General features: G+C 39.5%; 3 protein-coding genes across 6 annotated transcripts; 2 read left to right on the top strand and 1 right to left on the bottom strand.

The window, feature by feature from the left end:
* Window positions 1-56: 56 nt before the first annotated feature.
* On the top strand, window positions 57-9,632 carry clpxb (caseinolytic mitochondrial matrix peptidase chaperone subunit Xb). 2 transcript variants are annotated; one of them, XM_084933627.1, is made up of 15 exons: window positions 58-350; window positions 826-901; window positions 1,626-1,786; window positions 1,896-2,010; window positions 3,480-3,634; window positions 3,746-3,905; window positions 4,677-4,718; window positions 5,341-5,517; window positions 5,628-5,792; window positions 6,722-6,810; window positions 7,078-7,242; window positions 7,343-7,642; window positions 8,000-8,092; window positions 8,177-8,283; window positions 8,405-9,632. In XM_084933627.1, exons 2-15 carry the CDS (start codon window positions 847-849, stop codon window positions 8,493-8,495), a joined length of 1,875 nt encoding a protein of 624 aa, XP_084789753.1. In that variant the 5' UTR covers window positions 58-350; window positions 826-846; the 3' UTR covers window positions 8,496-9,632. The 2 variants fall into 2 exon arrangements, with proteins under 2 accessions (XP_084789754.1, XP_084789753.1); XM_084933628.1 differs by lacking the exon at window positions 4,677-4,718 and having other exon boundaries at window positions 57-350.
* Window positions 9,633-9,747: 115 nt separating this feature from the next.
* LOC146382765 (uncharacterized) lies at window positions 9,748-14,159 on the top strand. Its single transcript, XM_084933653.1, has 6 exons — window positions 9,748-10,683; window positions 10,763-10,913; window positions 11,423-12,067; window positions 12,165-12,335; window positions 13,825-13,926; window positions 14,025-14,159. The coding sequence occupies exons 2-6, from the start codon at window positions 10,791-10,793 to the stop codon at window positions 14,157-14,159; spliced, it is 1,176 nt and encodes a 391-aa protein (XP_084789779.1). The 5' UTR covers window positions 9,748-10,683; window positions 10,763-10,790.
* Window positions 14,160-14,782: 623 nt separating this feature from the next.
* On the bottom strand, window positions 14,783-20,550 carry LOC146382764 (protein regulator of cytokinesis 1-like). Of its 3 annotated transcripts, none has more exons than XM_084933629.1 (14): window positions 20,375-20,550; window positions 19,395-19,527; window positions 19,183-19,305; window positions 18,861-19,094; window positions 18,614-18,784; window positions 18,381-18,530; window positions 18,120-18,267; window positions 17,886-18,022; window positions 17,699-17,794; window positions 16,753-16,899; window positions 16,524-16,634; window positions 16,323-16,430; window positions 15,748-15,924; window positions 14,783-14,898 (listed from the first exon to the last, which is right to left on the bottom strand). In XM_084933629.1, the coding sequence occupies exons 1-14, from the start codon at window positions 20,383-20,385 to the stop codon at window positions 14,827-14,829; spliced, it is 1,818 nt and encodes a 605-aa protein (XP_084789755.1). In that variant the 5' UTR covers window positions 20,386-20,550; the 3' UTR covers window positions 14,783-14,826. The 3 variants fall into 3 exon arrangements, with proteins under 3 accessions (XP_084789755.1, XP_084789756.1, XP_084789758.1); XM_084933630.1 differs by having other exon boundaries at window positions 14,786-14,898; window positions 15,815-15,924; XM_084933632.1 differs by lacking the exon at window positions 15,748-15,924 and having other exon boundaries at window positions 14,790-14,898.
* Window positions 20,551-20,692: the final 142 nt, after the last annotated feature.

The following is a 20,692-nucleotide window of genomic DNA, read 5'->3' as shown; positions in this document are numbered from 1 at the left end:
AAATATCTGGATGGGTATTGAATGCGCTGGCACGAATGAATCCACCATGCTGCTGACACCCTGCACACTGTTTCTATCGCTTCCTTTGGGGAAGGCTAGTTTGCTAGCCGGGTAACCAACCTAATAACCTTGTTCATAACAGCAGGCGTTACATCACTTTAGTTCGTGTCACACCTGTGAAATAACGGTCTAAAGAAGTTGACACTTTTCAGTCCATGTAACAGGCACTGTGGCATTAGCGTGACACACTGACCTTTCTAGCTGTAACAAACGTGCAGAAGCTTTAGTGATTTAGCAAATTTGTGTTTCAGAGAGGGGCTGTCAAGACGCGACTGCTTTCAACGCGCACTGTGAGTAAAACTGGAAAGCTAGTTAAATGTTGCTTTGTGTTTCGTAGTTAGTAGTTTTAAATAAGCTGGGAACGATACCTGCAAATTTGCTTTTCTTAGGAGTCACTCTGCCTATTAGCTGTGTAGCGTCGGCTGCTTGTCATTTCCTCTAGAAGAAAACGCTTAGTGAATTTGGTTAAGGCCTAGCATGCGAAGCTAACAGTTACCTATTTACGTAAGCTAACTAGATACAGTGTTCATACAGGGTACCTTTATAGCATTAGCATTGCGTGATAGCTTAAAATACCAACACATTTTCGTGTGGTGTACAGTGTAAATATTTTGACTGTAGTGGCGACTATCTAGTCTCGTCAACGAGCTGCTGTGCTAATGCTAACTGTGACGTTGGAGTATTGAGGCGTTAAACCGGCCTGTCTTATTCAGCGCAGTCTGTTAGCTGTACGATGCTAACTTGACACTTTTTTGTTTGTTTAAGGAGTTTGAGACAGAAGAAAAGATGTCCTGTCCATGTGCTTCGGCTGCCAGGTTGTTCCTAAACACTGCTAACAGAGGTACGAAAGGGAAGACGCACACACTCCCTGCCCTACAGCTGCGTTAAGCTGCATGACATTGAGCTATTTGGTTCAACTTGTGGAATCAGGGCCCCAGCTGACCTAGATTACTGTTTGTTATGACATTTCTGTAGCTAACGTCAACAGGAGGTAAAAAGGTAATTCATGACAGTTTAGAAGCTAAAGTTAGGACAATGTTGTCACATCACCTACGTTTTCTTTTTTCAGATTTTAGACCAACAATACATATGATTTCATGACAAACAACAAAAACATAAGGAGCGATTTTACCTCATGTAAATACAATTCTTGCATCAGACCGTGAAGTGCTGTTCTTAATAATATACATGAAATAGAAATATGGTCTTTGGTATTATGGTATTTATGCATTATGTAGCCTTATAACATGTAATATTAGACATGTTGTTAAAATGCCCCTTTTTAAATCTTTAAACGTTTCTAAAAAACATTTTTGTTTTACTTTTAACCTTTATTTGCCCATTTCCCAGACACAGGTGAAGCCTAATTGAAAACTAAAAGAAAATTTAAGTGAAAATATTATGCCCCCCTCCCTCTTCCTCCAAAATGAATGCTAAGGACACTATGCATTGTATAGAAAAACACAATTAAAATCATATGTAAATGTCATTAGTTTTCAGACTTATGGCTGATAGAAATCTAAAGGGATGTTGCTTTTTTTTTTTTTTTTTTAAATTTTTAACAGGACTGTTGTGCTCTCGGATTCAGTTGTTTTTTCTGAGTCGTCACGGGTTTCGAGAAACTCATTTGCCTCCTCGAGTACATGTGAGGTTGTTTTCAGAGACCTCTGTCTGTTATGGCTCTAAAGATGGGACAACCAAGGATGGTGGAAGTGATGGTGGAAAGGTAATCTTTATTTACAACATTTTGTAAATGTGGACGTACACAACCTAGTTAAAGCAGTGGTTGATAATACTTTAATTTAACACGTGCTAACACAGTTGTTTTTACACAGAAGAGCCTCAGTGAGGGGAAGAGAATGTCTGGCTCCGGAGGATCGGGTAAGGGTGGAAGCCAGCTACGCTGCCCTAAGTGTGGGGACCCCTGCACACATGTAGAGACCTTCGTATGTGAGTACACATATTACTCTTCAACAATTATTTACAAATGGTCTAACTGTTGAATGATGTCATGTGATGTTGTGTGGAAATGTTTGTGTCCCAGATGTTTTCTTACGATATAAAGTTGTTGTTTACCAGTTGTTTAAAAAAAAAAAAAAAACCCAAAGTAAATAAACTGATCATAAATAAGTAGATGGTATTATCACTGCTAGAAAACTAATGGTTGCTGTTACTGGATTCCTCTCAACATGGAGGATGAGCAGGGAGAAAAAAAGATGGATTATGCATTAGATGTCACTTAAATTCATGATTTAGTGTTAAAACATGTTAACATCAACTTTCATATTTCTCTGTGACACAGACCTTTGTGCATGGAAATAACTATAAACACTAGTGTAAACACAGGAGATGAATAGTGCACCACAAATCACCACTTCAAGTATTTTCCTGGCACAGCTTGTCAAAATAAAGATGTGGATATAAACTGTGTAATGTCGGTTTTATTGCTGTCTCAGGAATGTTTTAGATTTTGCGGTGCCACATAAACATTTTGACTCATTGCTTTAAACCAAGAGGGGCTGTTAGGATTGTTGGACGTGTGAGAAACATCTTGGACACGGGTATATTTGTTTTTACGACTTTCTGACTTTAAATCGGCCAATCATAGTGAGTACTATCAATTAAAAATCACATTTACATCAGCTGCACCTGCTTTATTAATTTTTGCCAATCTAAATCTACAATGCACTTTCCAGACAGAGAAGTGGTTTATGATGTACAGTTCGTGAGCTGTTTAACAATTTATCCTCTTATAGACCACAGGGAAAAGGTGGAAGTTTGTTTTGATGCTCAAATTAAAACAAAAATAAAAGCTTGAGAGTCAGGTGTTCCAGTTAGGAGGATAAAACCTGAGTTGCAGGTAATAAAGGTCTTTATAAACAAAGGCCTAAGAAAAATCAATATCTGGGTTTTCATTATTTCTCAATAAGACAAACAAATGCAGAAAATGTTGAGCTTTTCCTGTTGTCTAGGGGTGGATGGTCGACACCACACTAGTCAGTCAACACATCTCAGAAATATTCATGAACTATCTATAGCTTACAGAGGAAATGAATATGAGCAGCTACAGGAAATCTGATGGGGTTATTGGGGAGTTTATTTTCCTAAGCCTGTAGTGCATGCGATGAAGAGAACTGCTTGTTATGTGTTAGATTGTGATTAAGATTGTCCTTAACTGGATCTTAAATGAGCATGCGTTGACTGTTATTGGTAATCAAAGCTGAACAGTATTCAAAACAACGAAGGATCAAAAACATAATAAGGTGCAGTTTTTCACTTTTTCCATATTTAGTTTAGGTTTCAGCATCAGTGGGATTAATGCATAAATTTATGTTGAAGTGTCTTTAAAAATTGCTTCAGCTTGGTTTAAAAATGTCTTTAAGACTGTATGTGGTGTTTTTTTTTGTTTTTTTTTGTAGCATCAACACGATTTGTCAAATGTGAGAAATGTCATCACTTCTTTGTGGTGCTGTCTGAAACTGACTCTAAGAAAGGGCTAAACAAAGAGCCAGAATCTGCTGCGGAGGCAGTGAAACTGGCATTTGCACAGAAACCACCTCCACCTCCAAAGAAGGTAAGAAACTGAAGCAGGAAACAATTTGTCAAAACAAGCTTTTAACATTCGATTGGGAATTTGATTGTGTTTTTCTCCTGTTGTGAAGGATAATTTTTTTTTCCTTCCCAGATATATGCCTATCTTGACAAGTATGTGGTTGGCCAGTCCTATGCAAAAAAAGTGTTGGCAGTTGCTGTGTATAATCACTATAAGCGCATCTACAATAACATCCCCTCTGGGAGCCGACAGCAGGTGGAGGTGGAAAAACAGCCATCTTTAACACCTCGTGGTCAGTATCAGTCTTCTCTGCAGACACGGCATCATTCTGCATCTAAGGATTTATTTCAGATAATATCGACCATTACTGTCTGATGGAAACCATACCTGATTTTATCTATTTATTTATTTTTTTTAAAGCTTATGAAAGTCCCTTTTCGGTATTGGTAGATAATGCCGAGCTTAGTCAAATTTTGGGTGAAATTCTTGTCTTCATTTAACACCAGAAACACGATCGATAAATGAACAAGAGCTGAAATGTAATATGAATCTTTAAAAAAATGAATGCAGCAGATTATTTTTAATGATTTCAAAACTAAACCTCAAAGTGAAAATAGGCTGTGCTGAATGTCTGTCAAACACAGAGTCGAGAATTAGTGAATTCTAAGTTGAATTTGGACACAGCAACAGTATCTCCTAGAAGCAAAGCTCATTTAAATAAGCTGGTAATAAATTAACAAAATATGATCATGCAAGTTTTCACTTTGAAATGTGTTCATGCAAATGCCAAAATAAATAAGCAGACTTTAAAGTTTGCCACATTGAAAACAATATTAATATTTGCATGTTAAGAGTATCAACAGTTCCTCTTGAAACGTCCTTACAAATAACCGTAGAGAGGTTACAGCTGTGGCCTTAAGTTATAATCTGTATTATTTGGCATTTGTTCAATGTTTATCATATGATTTCATAAAGCTCTTTTTCAGCGACTGCATTGATAATGTTATAATGGTAATATAGCGGTATTAATATTGATTTAAGCACTTTCACACTCTCCCTGTAGAGCTAGAGATGAGAAGACGAGAGGATGAATACAGGTTCACAAGTAAGTGACTGTCCTACTCGCTGTTGTCTTTTAGCACTTTTGAAGTCACTTAATCAGCAGTTTGTTGTTTTTAAGTTGCACAAATGCCAAAGTGTACAGACCGCTGTGACAGTCAAGGGTTTGTTTTGCCTTTTTCAGAGAGATTACATTTTTTATGCATTTATGGCCGTGTCCAATTTAAAAAATGATGAACTTTGAACTAAAATGATTAAGGAATTTTGTCAACATCAGATAGTAGGGTATATTTCCAGTTTGTAACAGTGACCTTTTGTATAAAATAAAACCTAGAAATTGAACCAGTAAAATTACACTTTTCAATGATTGACAGACCAGACAAGCAGATGAAGTTGACCTTTGACCGACTTTCAGATGTTTGCTAATTTTAGTCGAGCTGTTCTCAGTAAGTCACAGTGACACTGAACAGGGTGTGTGTATTTTTAGCCCATGTATGGGAACTGTTACTCTACACAAATGGTTGGATTCATGATCAGTGAATGGCACGTTTGTCTAACAGTGACTCAAAGGAATCCATTACATTGCATTTTAGTGATTTATGAAGCATAGAGTTTTTACAGTTCTTTTTAGTAATGAGGTGACCTGTCCAGTTGGCTTGTTGTTCCAGAGCTGCTGCAGATTGCAGGAATCAGCCCTCATGGAAATGCTCTCGGGGCATCCATGCAGCAGCAGGCGAGCCAACAGGCACCTCAGGAGAAGAGAGGTGGGGAAGTGTTGGACTCTACACACACTGAGATTAAACTGGAGAAGAGCAACATTATTCTGCTTGGTCCAACTGGTTCAGGTAAGTTTGGTTTGTAATACTTTTAAGCCGATTCTGTCAGATACACTGTGCAATGTGTTTGTATTATGTCCTTCTCCAGACAATTTTATGATTCACATAAATTTTCACAGGAAAGACATTGTTGGCGCAGACACTGGCACGTTGTCTGGATGTTCCATTTGCAATTTGCGACTGCACCACACTAACTCAAGCTGGATACGTGGGAGAGGACATCGAGTCGGTTATTGCCAAACTCCTGCAAGATGCCAACTACTCAGTGGAAAAAGCACAGCAAGGTGGGCAGAGGGACTTTATTTACAGAAGGAGTTTCCAGTGTCAGAATGATACGTATGTTTACTAAGTAAGAAACTGCCTGTTTTGAAAACACTGAGCACAAGCAGCAAGCACCAGCAGTATCTAACACAAACATAATCTCGTTCCTCCCCCTCACATCCACCCAACTGTTTCTTTAATGTTAACATGCAATTAATAATAATATTTCATTTGATATAGGAAGTCTCAAATCACTACCTAAAATTAAGACAAGTGTTGGATTAATGAGCAAATATTTGAATGTCACAATGTTTGGTTTACCATACAAACCATTGTTGTACAAATTAATGAACCTGATTATTAACAGATTCATTTATGGTGACCCTAAAAGAAAGCAATCACAGTGGTATTTTATAAAAACAAGGCCTCAACTGCGAGGCCAAAACTCAGTAATTAGATTAGAGGACTGGGAGTAGATAACATTAGAGTATAAACAAATTAAAATGGTACCATAGGACTCTTGTATGGAAAACCACTTTGTGAAGCTTAATCATTGAGAAGATTAATGCTGTTTCATTTTTATATACATTACTGAATTACTCTGCTACAACACATCTAAAAACTAGAATGCTTTTTTTCATGTTGCATCCCTTTCTGTGCTAAAGAATGTGTTTATGGCTTTACTATGTTGAATATACTGACAAGAAGAGGAACAGGTTTAAATTAATTGGATTTCAGGTTAAATTAACAAGTTAGCTTACACATGCACTGTACTCTGCACTGCATGTTTACAAGCTTTCAGCATGAATACTGGTGAGGTGTATGCACCAGAAAGCATGAAATTGGAAGAAAATACTAAGCAGGTATCCACAGAAAGCTCATCAAAGACAAGAAGTGTCTCAGGCAGTGTCTTTGTAAGACATTAAGCTTTGTTCTCCTGTTTCATGTGCAGGTATTGTGTTTCTGGATGAGGTTGACAAGATTGGCAGTGTTCCTGGAATCCATCAGCTGAGAGATGTGGGTGGTGAGGGAGTTCAGCAGGTTAGTGTGCAAACTTTATGCAGCAGTTTGTTTAAAGGCTGCAAGAAATTATTTTTGATTATACTTTTATTTAATTTAGAGATCATATGTTCGATTTATTCCTCCTTGTTAAAGTTTTAGGACAGTCCAGGTTTTTTTTTTTGGTTTGTTTTGTGCAAACACAGACCGATTTTGTTTACATTTATGACCTTGCGGTTTTCTGTTTGTTGTCCTTTTCATTCTGTATTGGTCAACTGAGACTTACATTCACTTTTTCCGCTCTGTCAGGGTTTACTTAAACTTCTGGAGGGTACAGTTGTCAACGTTCCTGAGAAAAACTCCAGGAAACTGAGAGGAGAAACTGTGCAGGTCGACACAACAAACATACTCTTTGTTGCATCTGGTGCCTTTAATGGACTTGACAGAATCATTAGCAGAAGAAAGAATGAAAAGGTAAACTTGACAAGGCTCAGACGTATTGCACGCCAGCAGGTGTTCAGCCTGTTTGTTATTCCTGCCTTTAAAATGTTCCTTGTGTTTCATGTCTGTCCAGTATTTGGGTTTTGGAACTCCCTCTAACCTGGGGAAAGGGCGCCGCGCAGCCGCTGCTGCAGATCTGGCAAACACCAGCGGCGAGACAGACACCGTAGCAGAGATCGAGGAGAAGGACAGGCTGCTGAAGCACGTCGAGGCCAGGGATCTAATTGAGTTTGGAATGATCCCAGAGTTTGTTGGCCGTCTTCCCGTTATCGTTCCTCTGCACAGCTTGGATGAAGACACGCTTGTCCGGATCTTGACTGAACCACGCAATGCTGTAGTGCCCCAGTACCAGGCTCTGTTCAGCATGGACAAAGTAGGAGTTCTAATATTGTAGTTGCTGCAACGCTGTGTGGGTGGTGGGGGTAGACATTCTCATATTTGGGCTGCTGTGTTTGCACAGTACAGTTTTCTTGAGTCAAAATACAGCATTGTCCTCTCAAATATCTGCACACACTCCTTTTATTTATAATACGAACACTTTCCAGAGAGTAATCTGATGCAAGTACTTTCTCGTTTCACTGGTACCAAAAAATCATGTGTCTCTCTAAACACAGCCTCTATTTCTTTTGTTAGATCAGATGTACAGAAACATAATAATACATTTGTGTTTGTGACTTAAATGACTTGATTTTTAGAATTAAAATTAAATGGTCAATATCTTTTGTTTCAGTGTGATCTCAATGTGACTCAGGATGCCTTGAGGGCAATAGCAAGAATGGCTTTGGAGAGAAAAACTGGAGCTCGTGGCCTCAGATCCATCATGGTATGTGATTCTTACAGATGGTGCCAAACTTAGGTTTTTATTTTTTTGTTGTGGTGTAAAGTGAAAACTTGTCTTCATGCACAGGAAAAACTCCTCCTTGAGCCCATGTTTGAGGTGCCCCACTCTGACATCATGGCTGTTGAGCTAGACAAAGATGTTGTCCAAGGAAAATCCCAGCCCAGATATGTCAGGTCAGTACCTCTCCTCACAGTGTCGGGGTAGATGGGTCATGCTAGAGATCAGTTTTCTTACACAGAGTACACGGCGACTCAGTAACTGAAACTCGACCTGCATCCTTTATTTGAATTTCAGAACTCCTGCCAAGGATTCGGCAGAAGAGGAATACGACTCTGGCATCGAGGAGGACAACTGGCCTAGGCAGGCAGACGCTGCTAACAACTGAACCATTTTACCCTAAAGGCCACGCTGTTGCAAATCATTAGATCACTATGAACCTTTTGGATACCAAGTTTGGTACCAACTCTTTTATTAAAGCCCCTGACGAATAAGCTGTGGACACTGGTGGGGAGGGTTTTTGTGATGAAGTTAAGAGAGTGTAACAGCCTTGGGTCCTGTGCATCAGATGTAGATTCTATAGTGGTGCACTCACAGGGTGGACCTTAAAATATTTCAATCTCTGGGGATTGTTAACATTTTATCTATATAAAGATAATGAAATTTTATTCATGGAAGTATTTGTAGCTAGCTTGTTTTTCCTTTTTGTAGTGAGGGGTTGTAATGGCAAGGGAAGCAAATGGAAATTATGGGATCATACTGTACACTTGCAAACATGGGATGCTGAGAAAAGAAAGACCCGATATGATGTTAACATGTTAGCTGATGCCTCATCAGGGCATCATATTCCATGAGCACATCGATATTTTTGATGTTTTCTTTTTCCTTTACCACCATTGTAATAATGGTGCTCACAGTGAAATCAGCTGTAAATGTTTAGGCACGCTGCTTAGGTAGCATTTGTAAGCAGTTTGTATGACATGACCTCTAATTATTAGAACATATTGTGAGGTATAATGCACCAGCACACTAATTACAGCAGGTGAGACACAATGGTGACCTTTTAAACAGCCAGAATGGTTATTTTCAGTTTTTGGCTTCCTCCTTTAGCACACTTTTTAGGGAATGTATAAGTGTTTACTTACAGACCTCTGTCTCACAGAGGGCTGTTTCACAAAGCTGGTTAGCCGGGTCACTTTGAAGTATCAGTGAAATAGCTTCTGAAGTTTTGTTTTATAAAAACTGAACCGTGTTCAGATGCTCTCTTTCCTGTTAATGCTGGCTGCCTCTCCAAACCTGCTTTGTCAAACACCCCTCAGAGCAGCATGGATATTTTTTTATTTTCCTTGTGGTTGGCTGTTGGAAGCTCACCTTACCTTTAGTGATGTAATATCCTGTTACTAAATGGTACCTCAGTACACGTCTGTAATCAAGCCTACTTAAATGCTCTGACTGAACCATGCTGCTGTTGTCTTTAAAATGCTGTTTGTGCTTTCAAACTAGATTAAACTAGATTTGTTCCCCCCTTTGCTTGAAGCTTCATTTTATTTTACTAAAGTTTTCAGAGGTCTGTTACAGAACCTGTACCCCCCACCCCCAAAATTTTGTGAATCTTAAATTTATTGTGATTGTTTAAAGTGTACAAATAAAATGTATATCTCTGTACAATTTTTTTTTATTTTTTTTTTTAATTGTTCTTTCATTCTCATTTAAGTTTGAGGTGCGATTAAAACCTTAAAATAAATGAATGCAACAGACATCACAATGTTGCGATGCACTGTTAGGCTGTCACCTTTATGTAATCAGCTAATCTCTGGAAAGTATTGTGCTGTGCTTTGTTTCCTGATACCTCAGCATTTCCCTAATCCTCCTAGTACACAGGAAAGTCAAAGTGTCCGTACAAAGTCTTTAGTGTGGCCTTGAATACAGATGGAAAATAATACAATCTGCTGAAAGGGATAAAATAGTGAAGTTTTAATAATAATACTTATAAATGTTAGAGACCACTGTATTAGATTGTTTTTCAAAATATAATATGTATAATATGTTTTGGTGTTATATGGTTTAATTGATATGTTTGTTTGATATATTTCTAATGGCTGTATGACTGTGGGATTAACCTCCTAGGACCTGGCGTCCACATATGTGGACATCACATTTTGGGTTATTTAGACCAAAATACTCAATTTTGCTCTACAAGGGCCTGATATCCACTTACGAGGACATTATACTGCTACTGTTCTAAAATTTTAAATGAATATCCTCATTTGTGGCTTTTATTTTTCTAAAAACAAAAATAAGGTAAAAAAAAAGAAATTCTGGTAATTCTTTGTTTTTACATTCATCGGGCCCCAATATGCCCAAATATCAAAGAGAAATTAAAAATGCATGCCGTTTAAGAGTTCGGGTCTTAGGAGGTTAAAGCAGGCACCTGAGGTATTGGTAAACAAACTCAATGATGTCAGAGGCTTAGTGGCGAAGGGGTTTATCACGTCTGCTGTCTGTGAGTCATTTACTCCAAACACTTGCCGATTGTTTCAGAGGACCGTGGACCTGGAAGAACATATCTGACCAAGGTAAAAATTTCAAAAGGTAAAACTTTCTTTTAAAACTTAAAGCTGAAGATACAGGAGATCTTCATGTCTTCTGATGCAGGTTGGTGATTTGAAGCATTTTGGTGGTGATGAACATGCTGGAAGATGTCCCGTTTCAGACCGAGCTGGGTCCACTGGAGGAAGAAATGCAGCTGTTGCCTGCTCCGGACATTACTCTACCAGACTGCCGACAGATAATGAAGGAAACTGAGGTCAAACATTAAAAAAACATTTCCAAAAATTTCTCAATATAGAGCCTGTGTGTTCTTTCTTGTTCAGTATCTGCTTGCAATTTTACTTTCTCAGTTTAATTACTTTAAAATCCAGGGTTTGAGTTTTGGAGTTTAGCAAAGCTTTTTTTTTTTCCTTCATTTTAATGCACTTCTGAAGTTACAGATTCTAATAAGAGTTTAAACAGTGCTGAAGACAATGTTCTCCTGAAACAATATGCACACTGTAATGAAGGATTAAGTTCAAATAAAAGAGCTAGATTGGGCTTTTACTGTGAAGTTGAAAATGGTTTTTATTGCACCTTATTAACATTACTGGTATAGGTCTTTTTCCCCTGGAAGAAAAGCACAGGTATGATAAAATTAGTATATTTAGGGTCATGTGCACACTTGAATACTACACAGTTATTACGGTTTTTAGTAACCTCCACAATTGTAAATGTCAGCTGTGAAAAAGGCTAATGCTCCAAATCTTTATAATTTTTCTGCAGTACGGATTCAACCTGGAGAGATGGATTTTAACTGGCCAGCAGCCAGTCTGCCAGGCTCCATCCTGCCCACCTTACTGGTTGATGTTCAGCAGCCCTAAGGAGAGTCACAGAGTCACTCCCAGGAGCAGCGATCAGTGGGTCCCCAACCCTCGGCCCCGCAGCCACAGCTTGAACTCTGCAGACGCTCACTGGCTGCGCCATCGCACCGTCAAGTTCCTCGTATCTGACTCTGATGATGAAGATGAGGACAATGAAATGTCCTCTACTGAAGATGCCCCTCACCTCATCAATTGCAGGGAGTGGCCCCGGAGCGCTTCACTCAAAGGCCCGATCTCCAGAGTCAAAGACATGCACTTTGTTGCTTCCCCTCACAACTGTAAGACTGGCTCAGCCCAGTGTTTCAGAGGTCACAGGGGCACGTCTTCTCCCCAAGAGTGCAGACAGCCTCTGCGTGTGCTCGAGCAGCACAGATCACAGCAGGCCAGCCCGCTCCCTCAGGGCCAGAGAAACGTCAGGAAGAGGCAGCGCTCTTCAGGCAGGAAGTTCTCCCAAAACACACCACCCGCTGGACCTTCCCCACCGAGGCAACAACAACAACAACGACCCTCCTCTGCAGGGCCTGTTTTAAAAAACCGCAGAAAGAAGGTTGGTTTTTCTGAGAGCGTCACATAACAATATAATACTTGAAGCAGGTAAAGCTGTTTTCTATTATTTGTGCCTGGTCTTCCCTTGTCATCATCAGGTTCTGACGAGCGGTGCCTCTCGGGGGGTTTTCTTCGACTGTGCAGCAGAGCTTTTGACAGCCCTCAGCCAGGAAGAGAGAGAGTTACTTGAAACAATCACTGAGAAAGGCTACCCTTTAAGAACAGCTATCCTGGCGCTGCAGAAGACAGGCTATAGGAGCCCTGAAAAGGTACGTAACACACTGGGGTTATAACATGCTGTTTAATGATTGCATTTTTCTACGAAACTGTGAACTCTTAAGTCTGACTGAGTAAATTCTGACTCGAAATTAAAACTTTTAGGATAGAGCGGCACAGTGATACAGTAGTTAGCACCAAGAAGGTTCAAATCTACTAGCCAGCTGGAGCCTTTTGTGTTGAGTTTACATGTTCTCCTGCCTGTGTGGGTTCTCTGGCTTCTTTGCACAGTCCAAATACCTGCATGTTGGGTTAACATGTGAATCTAAATTGGCCATAGGTGTGAAAGTGAGCATGAATGGTATCTGTCTCTTTGTTAGCCCAGCATCACAGTTATGAGTGGTGGGATAAGATATATGCTATTGTATTTTAATTAAAGACACTGGGCATCAAGTCTGGCCTCAGGTGCTCTTACTACTGAAAGGCCCCAAGGTATATGTCGAGTCCCCAATATGCTTCAATCAAGCATTCAGTCCAGGTTTGGAGGACTGTGTGTTTAAAATCTGGAGGCAGAAGGGTATAAGTTATTTGGGAGACATCTATATTGAGGGCTAGCTTGCCCCTTTCCAAAAATTACAGAAGACATTCAAGCTTTCCATTGAAAAACTGAAAGACGTGCGCAAACTTGAGACATGTATCCTTTTTAAAGATGAACAGAAGCCCAGCCATGCGGTCTTGGATGGTCTCCTGAAAATTAAGCTATTTTCCAAATGAGCTGTGTCTCAACTCTACAGCATCCAACAAAATGTAAATGATCCATCCTCAGAGTCATTCCAGGCAGATTGGCATGTAAAATTGGATTGGTAAACATTCACAGTATCTCTATAAATGCTCAGCACACCTCAATTTAAAGCTGTCCATACTTCTATCCAACTAGATTACGTAAAATATTCAAAGGCACTTCACCTCTGTATGTAAATTTTTGAACAGAGCAAGGAACCCTATCTAATGAGTTCAACAACAGTTACAGTAACAGTTTATAGACGTTTTGGGGTAACTAATTTGAGTTTTTCCACCAAGGCATTAAATAGGGAACTCCTGGGGAACCAATCACCATGAAATTGGTGATCAAAATAAATCTTTATTCTATCCATTGTTCTGTGGATTAACAATATCACATTGTACTATGAACACTTATAACTCAAGTAATGCTTTTTCTGAGCCGCCGCCAATGGCCTGTTTGTTTTGTATAAATGCGTTTAAGTATTTAAAAACCAATACACACATCCTTAAAAAAAAAAAGTAATGGCATCAGAAGAAGAGGTTAAAGAAAATACAGCAATCACAATTATCCATCACCTAATTTGCAATACTTGGCAAACCAATGTTTTTCTAATGCATTAAACATAAAACACATCTGTAAAGTAATAGTATGTAGGTCAAGCTATATCCTGTATTCACATTCTCAAAAGTTAATGAATAGACTTCATAAAAATTGTACACAGAAATGGATAAAATTCATGCTTTTTCTGCTATCGACAGGTGCTAAAATATCTGGTTACCTGTGATCGTCTGTGTCAGCTGGGTTATGACCAAGCACAGGTGGAAGAGGCTTTGGAGATGTTTCAGAACTGTGAAAGCAAGGTAAATCCAGTTTTTCCAAATCAGGTTGAAAAGTCAGCACCTGTCACACACTATTGTACCTTGACATGAAGGAGCAAAACAATATCTTCTTTTTCCAGGCTGCTGAGTTCCTACGCCTGTTGGCTCAGTTTAATGAGATGGGCTTCCAGCAAAGCGCAATCAAAGAAGTGCTGCTTGTTAATGAAAATCACCGTGAGAGGGCTCTTGAGGAGCTCATGACACGCATGGCTTAAATAAGTCATCACATTTCCAGTGAAAAGAAGGGAAGGACTTTTACATCCACTCACTAGAAGAGCACTCGTGAGAGCTCAGTTCCTCCAGACCAGTCCCCTACCTATAGTTTTATAGAAAGAACAATACTTTACAATTACAATGATAACTCTGGCAAGGATTTACCTCTGGCTGAAATCAAATACTGCGTTTTGGCTTACACTCAGCTGAAGTAAAACCATGTTCAGCTGAAAAATTAGGGGCAGGAATGATGGGAAAATAATAGTCACAGAGAACAAACTGCTTTTAAAACGTTTATTTACAGGTTAAGGAAAAGAATAAAACCACCCTATGTTTGGTTTCTGATAAGCAAAATTAGCTGTCAATCCAGCTCGAAAAAGAAAATCATGGTGCCACTTTCCAATTTCCACTTTAGTAAAACAGTAGTGCTCTAGATAACAGATAATATTTAATTTAAGCCAAAATAGGATCAAATAAAAAGACATCGTAAAAAATTTAAAATGCCAGAGAAATGCAAAGAGCAGAGGAAACCCTGGAATAAATTCTAATAAAGAGAAATGTTGACAAAATATTTACAGTTTTTTGTAAGAAGTTCCCTCTTGTTCATTGTGTCACCAAACTACCCCTGAGGTGGGTGACCCTCTGTGCCAGAGCAGCTCCGTTGAACCATCACTGATGACTGACAGTCGAGTTCAGCAGTCCTGACTTTACATTCGATTTAGAAGACTTCGTGAGGTCCCTCTGTAAGAAACAGTCCAAATTAATGTTTTCATATTTAAAAAAAAAAAAAAAAAAAAAAAAAGATCAAAAGGTAAAATATTTGTGTATCAACATGGTTTTCTCACATGACAAATTAAGTAGATGTATTCACTTTGGAAACCTTTAACCTCATGATGACCAGATTTGAGTCATGTGGTGGAAAGTTTTAGCTGCAGCTCAGAAAAATAAGTCATTGAAACTTCGGCATGACAGGAATTTATTTTTGATTTATTAGTTATAGCACAGGGCCGTAGCCATTTCAATATTTTTTTCATAAGACCTAGTGTACTTTGACTATTTTAATTTGTACATTCATTGTAGACAGATTCTTTTGGCTGTCCCTTTATTAACAGGGGGTTGCCTCAGTGGATGAATCAGTAACTTTGATTGTATGCCGGCTGGCCCTTCTGACGCAATCCCCCTGCCCGCTCTCCCAGTGGATGTGTCAAACACTATATGTATACTTATATGTAAAAGGTGGTGGTTCGTGTAAATCTCAATACAAATAATCAACATTTTCTATATATTAATTACTGCTGACTGTATGACGAAATTTGGAATACATGTATTCAAACATTAAAAGATGGCAGACAGCTTTGTTTCTTAAAGTCTTGTCATCATGTTATAAATGATTTTTGTAGCTTTTTCTTTGCATCACAACTGCATAATGTGGGAATTTCATCTGCATTATAAAATACATGTACACCCACATAGCAAGAAATTTGAAAAAGTTGTACATTTGATCGTAAACTTAAACTGTGAGCCAAATGTTTAGTCTTACAATAATCTTTACTACCGAGTTGACTAAACAGATGTAAAAACCCCATTTACCGCAAATTCCGAATAGGAGCCAGCAATAGAGTTAAAGGTGAAGGTGTGATCTTGAGTATCCTGAGACCTTAGTGGTGTGCCACTTGGAGTGTTTCTATTAAGGTGGGAGATATTTTCCTTGTTTCGCTCTAGCGCACGGGGTGCCTTTCCATGTCCAGGGGTTCGCAGGCCAAGACCCTACAATGAGACCAACTAGAATGATGATGTGTTTTGGCAAGCCCTTTCATTTTAAAGACTATATAGGACATTATGACAGATGAGCACTTTCACCGTGTCCAATATCTTGACATACAAAATAATGCATTTCATATTATTTATATTTATCTTAGTTAACGACACTGGACTTGACTAGTTGGGTAGAATGAAAAGTTATCAGTGTCAACGTCTGCATCATATTCAGGACACACTAAACTCAAACGTTGACCAACATTGAGTCTGGGTACAAACTAATTTAAGAGGTTTTACTGTTTCAACATGAAAAAAAAAAATAATGATGATCAAACCTGTCTAAGATACTGAACAAACCAATCTAATCCTGATGGTTTGACTGTCAAAAACAACATGAAGCACAATACCTTGCTAGCAGACAACGGTGGTTTCTGGGTGGACGACAGGCACATGGTCCCACTGAGGCCTGAACTCAGGAAGCTGGTTGGAGTGGAGAAAGTTGAGGTGCCATTGAGCTGAGTGGACAGGGGACAAAGGTGTTTCAGTCAGTGCTCATGTTTGACATTAACACAGTTACAGAAAAACCACAGAAATATCTACCCATTTACCTTTTTCATTTTTCCAGGTGTGGGAGTCCCTCCTATCCGCCTTTTAGACGGGGTTCTCACCGTTGTTCCATACAGCATTTCCTCTTGTATCTGCTTAGTTTTCTTCATTTGCTATTTTCCAAAGAACAATGCATTTAAAACAAAAAAATGCACTGGCAAAACTACAAAACTACTGCTACAGGGAAGTGAAAGTCACGACAGAGTGTGTCACAGCAATAACCTCACATACCCTTTCAAGCTTCTCCTTCTCCTTTTCATTGTGGTGTTGATCCCACTGCTGCTGCACATAATCGAGGAATTTCTGTCCATTCACCAGAAAATCTTTGCCATGCTCCTGCTCCCAAGCGTCGATTTGGGCTTTCAGACTCTTTTCCAACTGAAAACAAGCATAACAGTTTTTATGTTGTCACAAAAAAGGGGTCTTCTTACATTTACTTCTCTTATATGTACACTTTAAAAAAAACAAAAAAACAAAAAAAAAAAAACAGACACCACTGTGAAACAATACCAATACTTAATGAGGAGGGAGTCTAATGTGAGAATAATCCCTGTGAGCCAAAACTCAAGGCTTCAAACTGCACTCAACTGGTTTTTTAAAGACAGTGTGGGCCTGAAGTAAGGTAGGAAAGATTACATCCAGTCATCACGGACATAATGTCAGAGTAATTTTGAGCATTTAATGATTTGCTCTGAACTGTTCTTTTTCCAGAGAAAATCCCAAAGCAGTTGAACTCACACGATAAACAGTTGACCATAGACTGCAAGGCAGAAATGCAGGGCCACCCACCAGAGGCCCTTTGCTGCATGTGTCCCCTGACTAGGCTATCTAAATAAAGCCCATTTTGAACAGCAAAATGTGCATTTTTGGATTAGTAGAGCTCAGCCGATTCCCTTTTAACAGCTTCTGCACTGACAGTGGACTGTCAGATTACATCAATTTCTGAAATGCTTTTGATGAACAGACATATGCACCTGAACCAGAGAGTGACAGTCATTTAATATCCCCATCTGTTGGACAAAACCTGCAATACAGTAATGGAGTTTTTCTTCATCTCCTTTTATTTGCCAATTCATCCAATATGACATCTTTGAAATGTCTTCTAAGAGAATATCTTACAGGCTGGCATCTGCTTACAGTAATGCTATATTTACTGAAGCAGCATAGAAATTCTCACCTTAGGCAAACTTTTCTGCAGGTCAGTTCTCTGCTTCTCTTCTTTCAGAAGGTTCCCACCCCTGTTGTTGAATCTTGAAGGGTCATTAGCCTTTTTCTAAAAGGGGAAGCATACAGCCACATGTCACCATGCCCAGAGATAAGCATTTTAAAAGCTTCCACAAAAAACTTATAGAGACAGCACTCACGTCAAGCTCCAAGTACAACGTCCAGTTGTCCTGCCATTTAGTGACTCCCTCAAAGAGATCTTTGTGGTCCTCATAATACTTCTTCAAGGTCGTGATCTTAGCCTCATGTAGATTGAGGAGCTCTTCTGTGAAATCATCTGAGTAAAGAAAAGATGTACCAGAACAGTAACTCCCTCTGTGACCTTTGGTGCATATGTTTGAAATAAAGCAGTCGTTATTAAAACAGACATTCACCATCATGATATGGCGCAAAAGCTTGTTGCTGTTCGGGGCTGTAGAAACATTTCTTCCATAGGAGGGAAATCTCTGCTCGGATGGCCTCAATGACACTTTGCATGCTCTGCATTTTCAGCACCTCTAGACGCTGGACCTCAGCCTGGAGCTGGAAACACAGGATACACATTATCAGAACCTTTTACGAGGGCTTAGTGGATCTGGGTGGAAAAATAAACAGACACATTATTTAAAATCATAAATCAAAAGGTAGGTTTGTACCGCTTCCATGTTTCTTTTCTTTGTGTTGATCATATGCTCTGAGAAAATGTCCCTGTCCTCTTGGGGAATCTGAAGCCGTTCCCAGAGCTCCTGGATCTTAGTGCGGTAACCTGAACAAAGGAGCTCATTCTCAGCCTTGCGGTTTTGCAACTGCAAGAAGAAGAAATCATCCACGTTATTCTATGCAATACCGTAGACGGATCACATTAGAAAAGGAAAGATCACAAACTCACTTGACCGAGGAGGAGTTTGAGAGCAGCAATGTTGTCATTCGACAGGCAAAATGCCTCTTCATCCTCACAAATCACATCAGTCTCAAAACTGGTCTCTGGCTGCTGCTCCAGATCATCCATGCATACAATGATCTCCTTTTTGATGCTCACAAATTCCTTGCGACGATGCTCCTGCAGTGACGAGACAGGTTACAAACCAAAAGCAAAAACTGTAATATTAAAGAAACAAACAGAAAATCAAAAACACCTTCTCTTTGGTGAGATCATCAAGGTAGGCCCGATAGCCCTCTAGCTGTGTCAATGATGGAACAGAGTCCTGGTTGATGCAAAATGGGGTAGTGCACATAACATCACACAGCTCTCGGTCTTTGACAACGAGGCCTTTCAGCTCTTCCATTCTTTGCTTTTTGTGCTCCTTCATCACCTCCAGATGTGTGCGGCAGTTCTTCTCCATCTGCAACATGCTGCAGCCATCCTCCTCCTGCAAAGAAATCCAAAAGGTAAGGCCTAACACAGATCGTCTTGTTGGTTATAAAAAACACTCAGACACACTTCTCAAATGTAAATACCTCAAAAGGGGGCATCTGAAGCTCACTATACAAAATACTGAGTTCCTTGCGACAAGACTCTATACTTTTGAGTACTCGCTTCTTGAGCTCCTCTTCTTCTGCAATCATGAGGTCCAGCAAACCCTGAAGGCAAGAAAAACCAAAGAGGCAATTGTATGATTAGTCCTACATGGCCAAAAGGTACCATAATGTACACCAGTGTCAGAACTCACTTTAATGTGCTTGTGAACATCATTGGTTCTTTGTAGGCGCTGCTCTTCAGGAATCCCTATCTCTTCCCAAATATCCTGCAACCTGACCAGGGCTCTGTTCAGGTAGGCAACAGACTCAGCGGCATGGACTTCACTGGAAGAGAACCAGATCCTCAAGTTCGTTAAGATACACTTTACCACAAAAGTTGAGCAATTCCTTTGTTGCAGCAGTTCAAAAATAAGCTAAATACAAAAAACAAACAAACAAAAAACATAACAAAATGGCATAAAAAGGAGAAAGGTATACATTTCAGTGAAATAAAATACAACATGACAACGCAATACAAGTAAAAATTTAATTTCATGAAGTAAAAATAAAGTTCAAGAGCTCATTAAACGGAAAAACGTATCCGCTCACAGGTTCAGGGTAACAGAGTGTAAAGTGTGGTGGATACTGTAATAAAATAAGCTGGTGTACACAGAGGTTACGGGTGTGTATTCGGGGCTAGCAATCAAATCAGACAGGTTTCACTGGGTTTTTCCTGACTCAGAGTGGCCCTCGGGGTGGGGGTGTGGGGCGGCCTGTACGTTAGCGGGACTTGGATATTTTAACTGGTGTTTCAATTACTCAAAATGTAAACAAAAATGTATATTATTTTATATTACAGTAAGCCAGGGAGTTTAAAACCAGACAGGAAACAGCTGTGTTAGCACCCGCAAAGCCAGACGCAACAGCCCTTCCACCATCGACCGAGCAAACTAACATTTAAATAGTTGCAGACGGCGTAGCATATCCGTGGTATCCCTAATCCTAAATAATATGAGTGACCAAAAAAACCCAAATAGTAATGACAGCATAACCTAACGACTGCTCCGTCTCAATGTGTGAAACAGGCTGTGCGACCTTTCTCACAATTAACATTAAATGCTAACGCTAATCAGCAAGTTTAGAACACAACTTACATAAACCGCTAGAAATTATATTTATATTCAGTACTAACCTCACTCTCATTTCGCCACCGCAGACAATTGAAATGTTTTAAAAAGAATCGTCCTGTTCCTGCAAACGGTCTTTTGACTCCTCAAATAAAAAAAAGTCTAGGTTAAAGTCAGTGTAGTTGCCCGACTGCCCGTTCGTTTGTCGAGTGCATTTGAAATTTGCACCGAAACAATGCTTGGACTCTGATTGGCTGGTGAAATGACGTCAGCGGAAATAGCTGTGGAGCGGAACCAGAGAACTTGTAAAATAAAAGCTTATGCTGTACGTGGAACTTCTCCCACTTGTCCAAACGCGGGGCTGCAGCAGTCTTCAGCAAGAG

This window comes from Perissodus microlepis, chromosome 7 (genome assembly GCF_051167445.1).
Source record: "Perissodus microlepis isolate ML-2025 ecotype Zambia chromosome 7, ASM5116744v1, whole genome shotgun sequence".
Taxonomy (NCBI): Eukaryota; Metazoa; Chordata; class Actinopteri; order Cichliformes; family Cichlidae; genus Perissodus; species Perissodus microlepis.
This window is presented reverse-complemented; position numbering and strand designations above follow the sequence as displayed.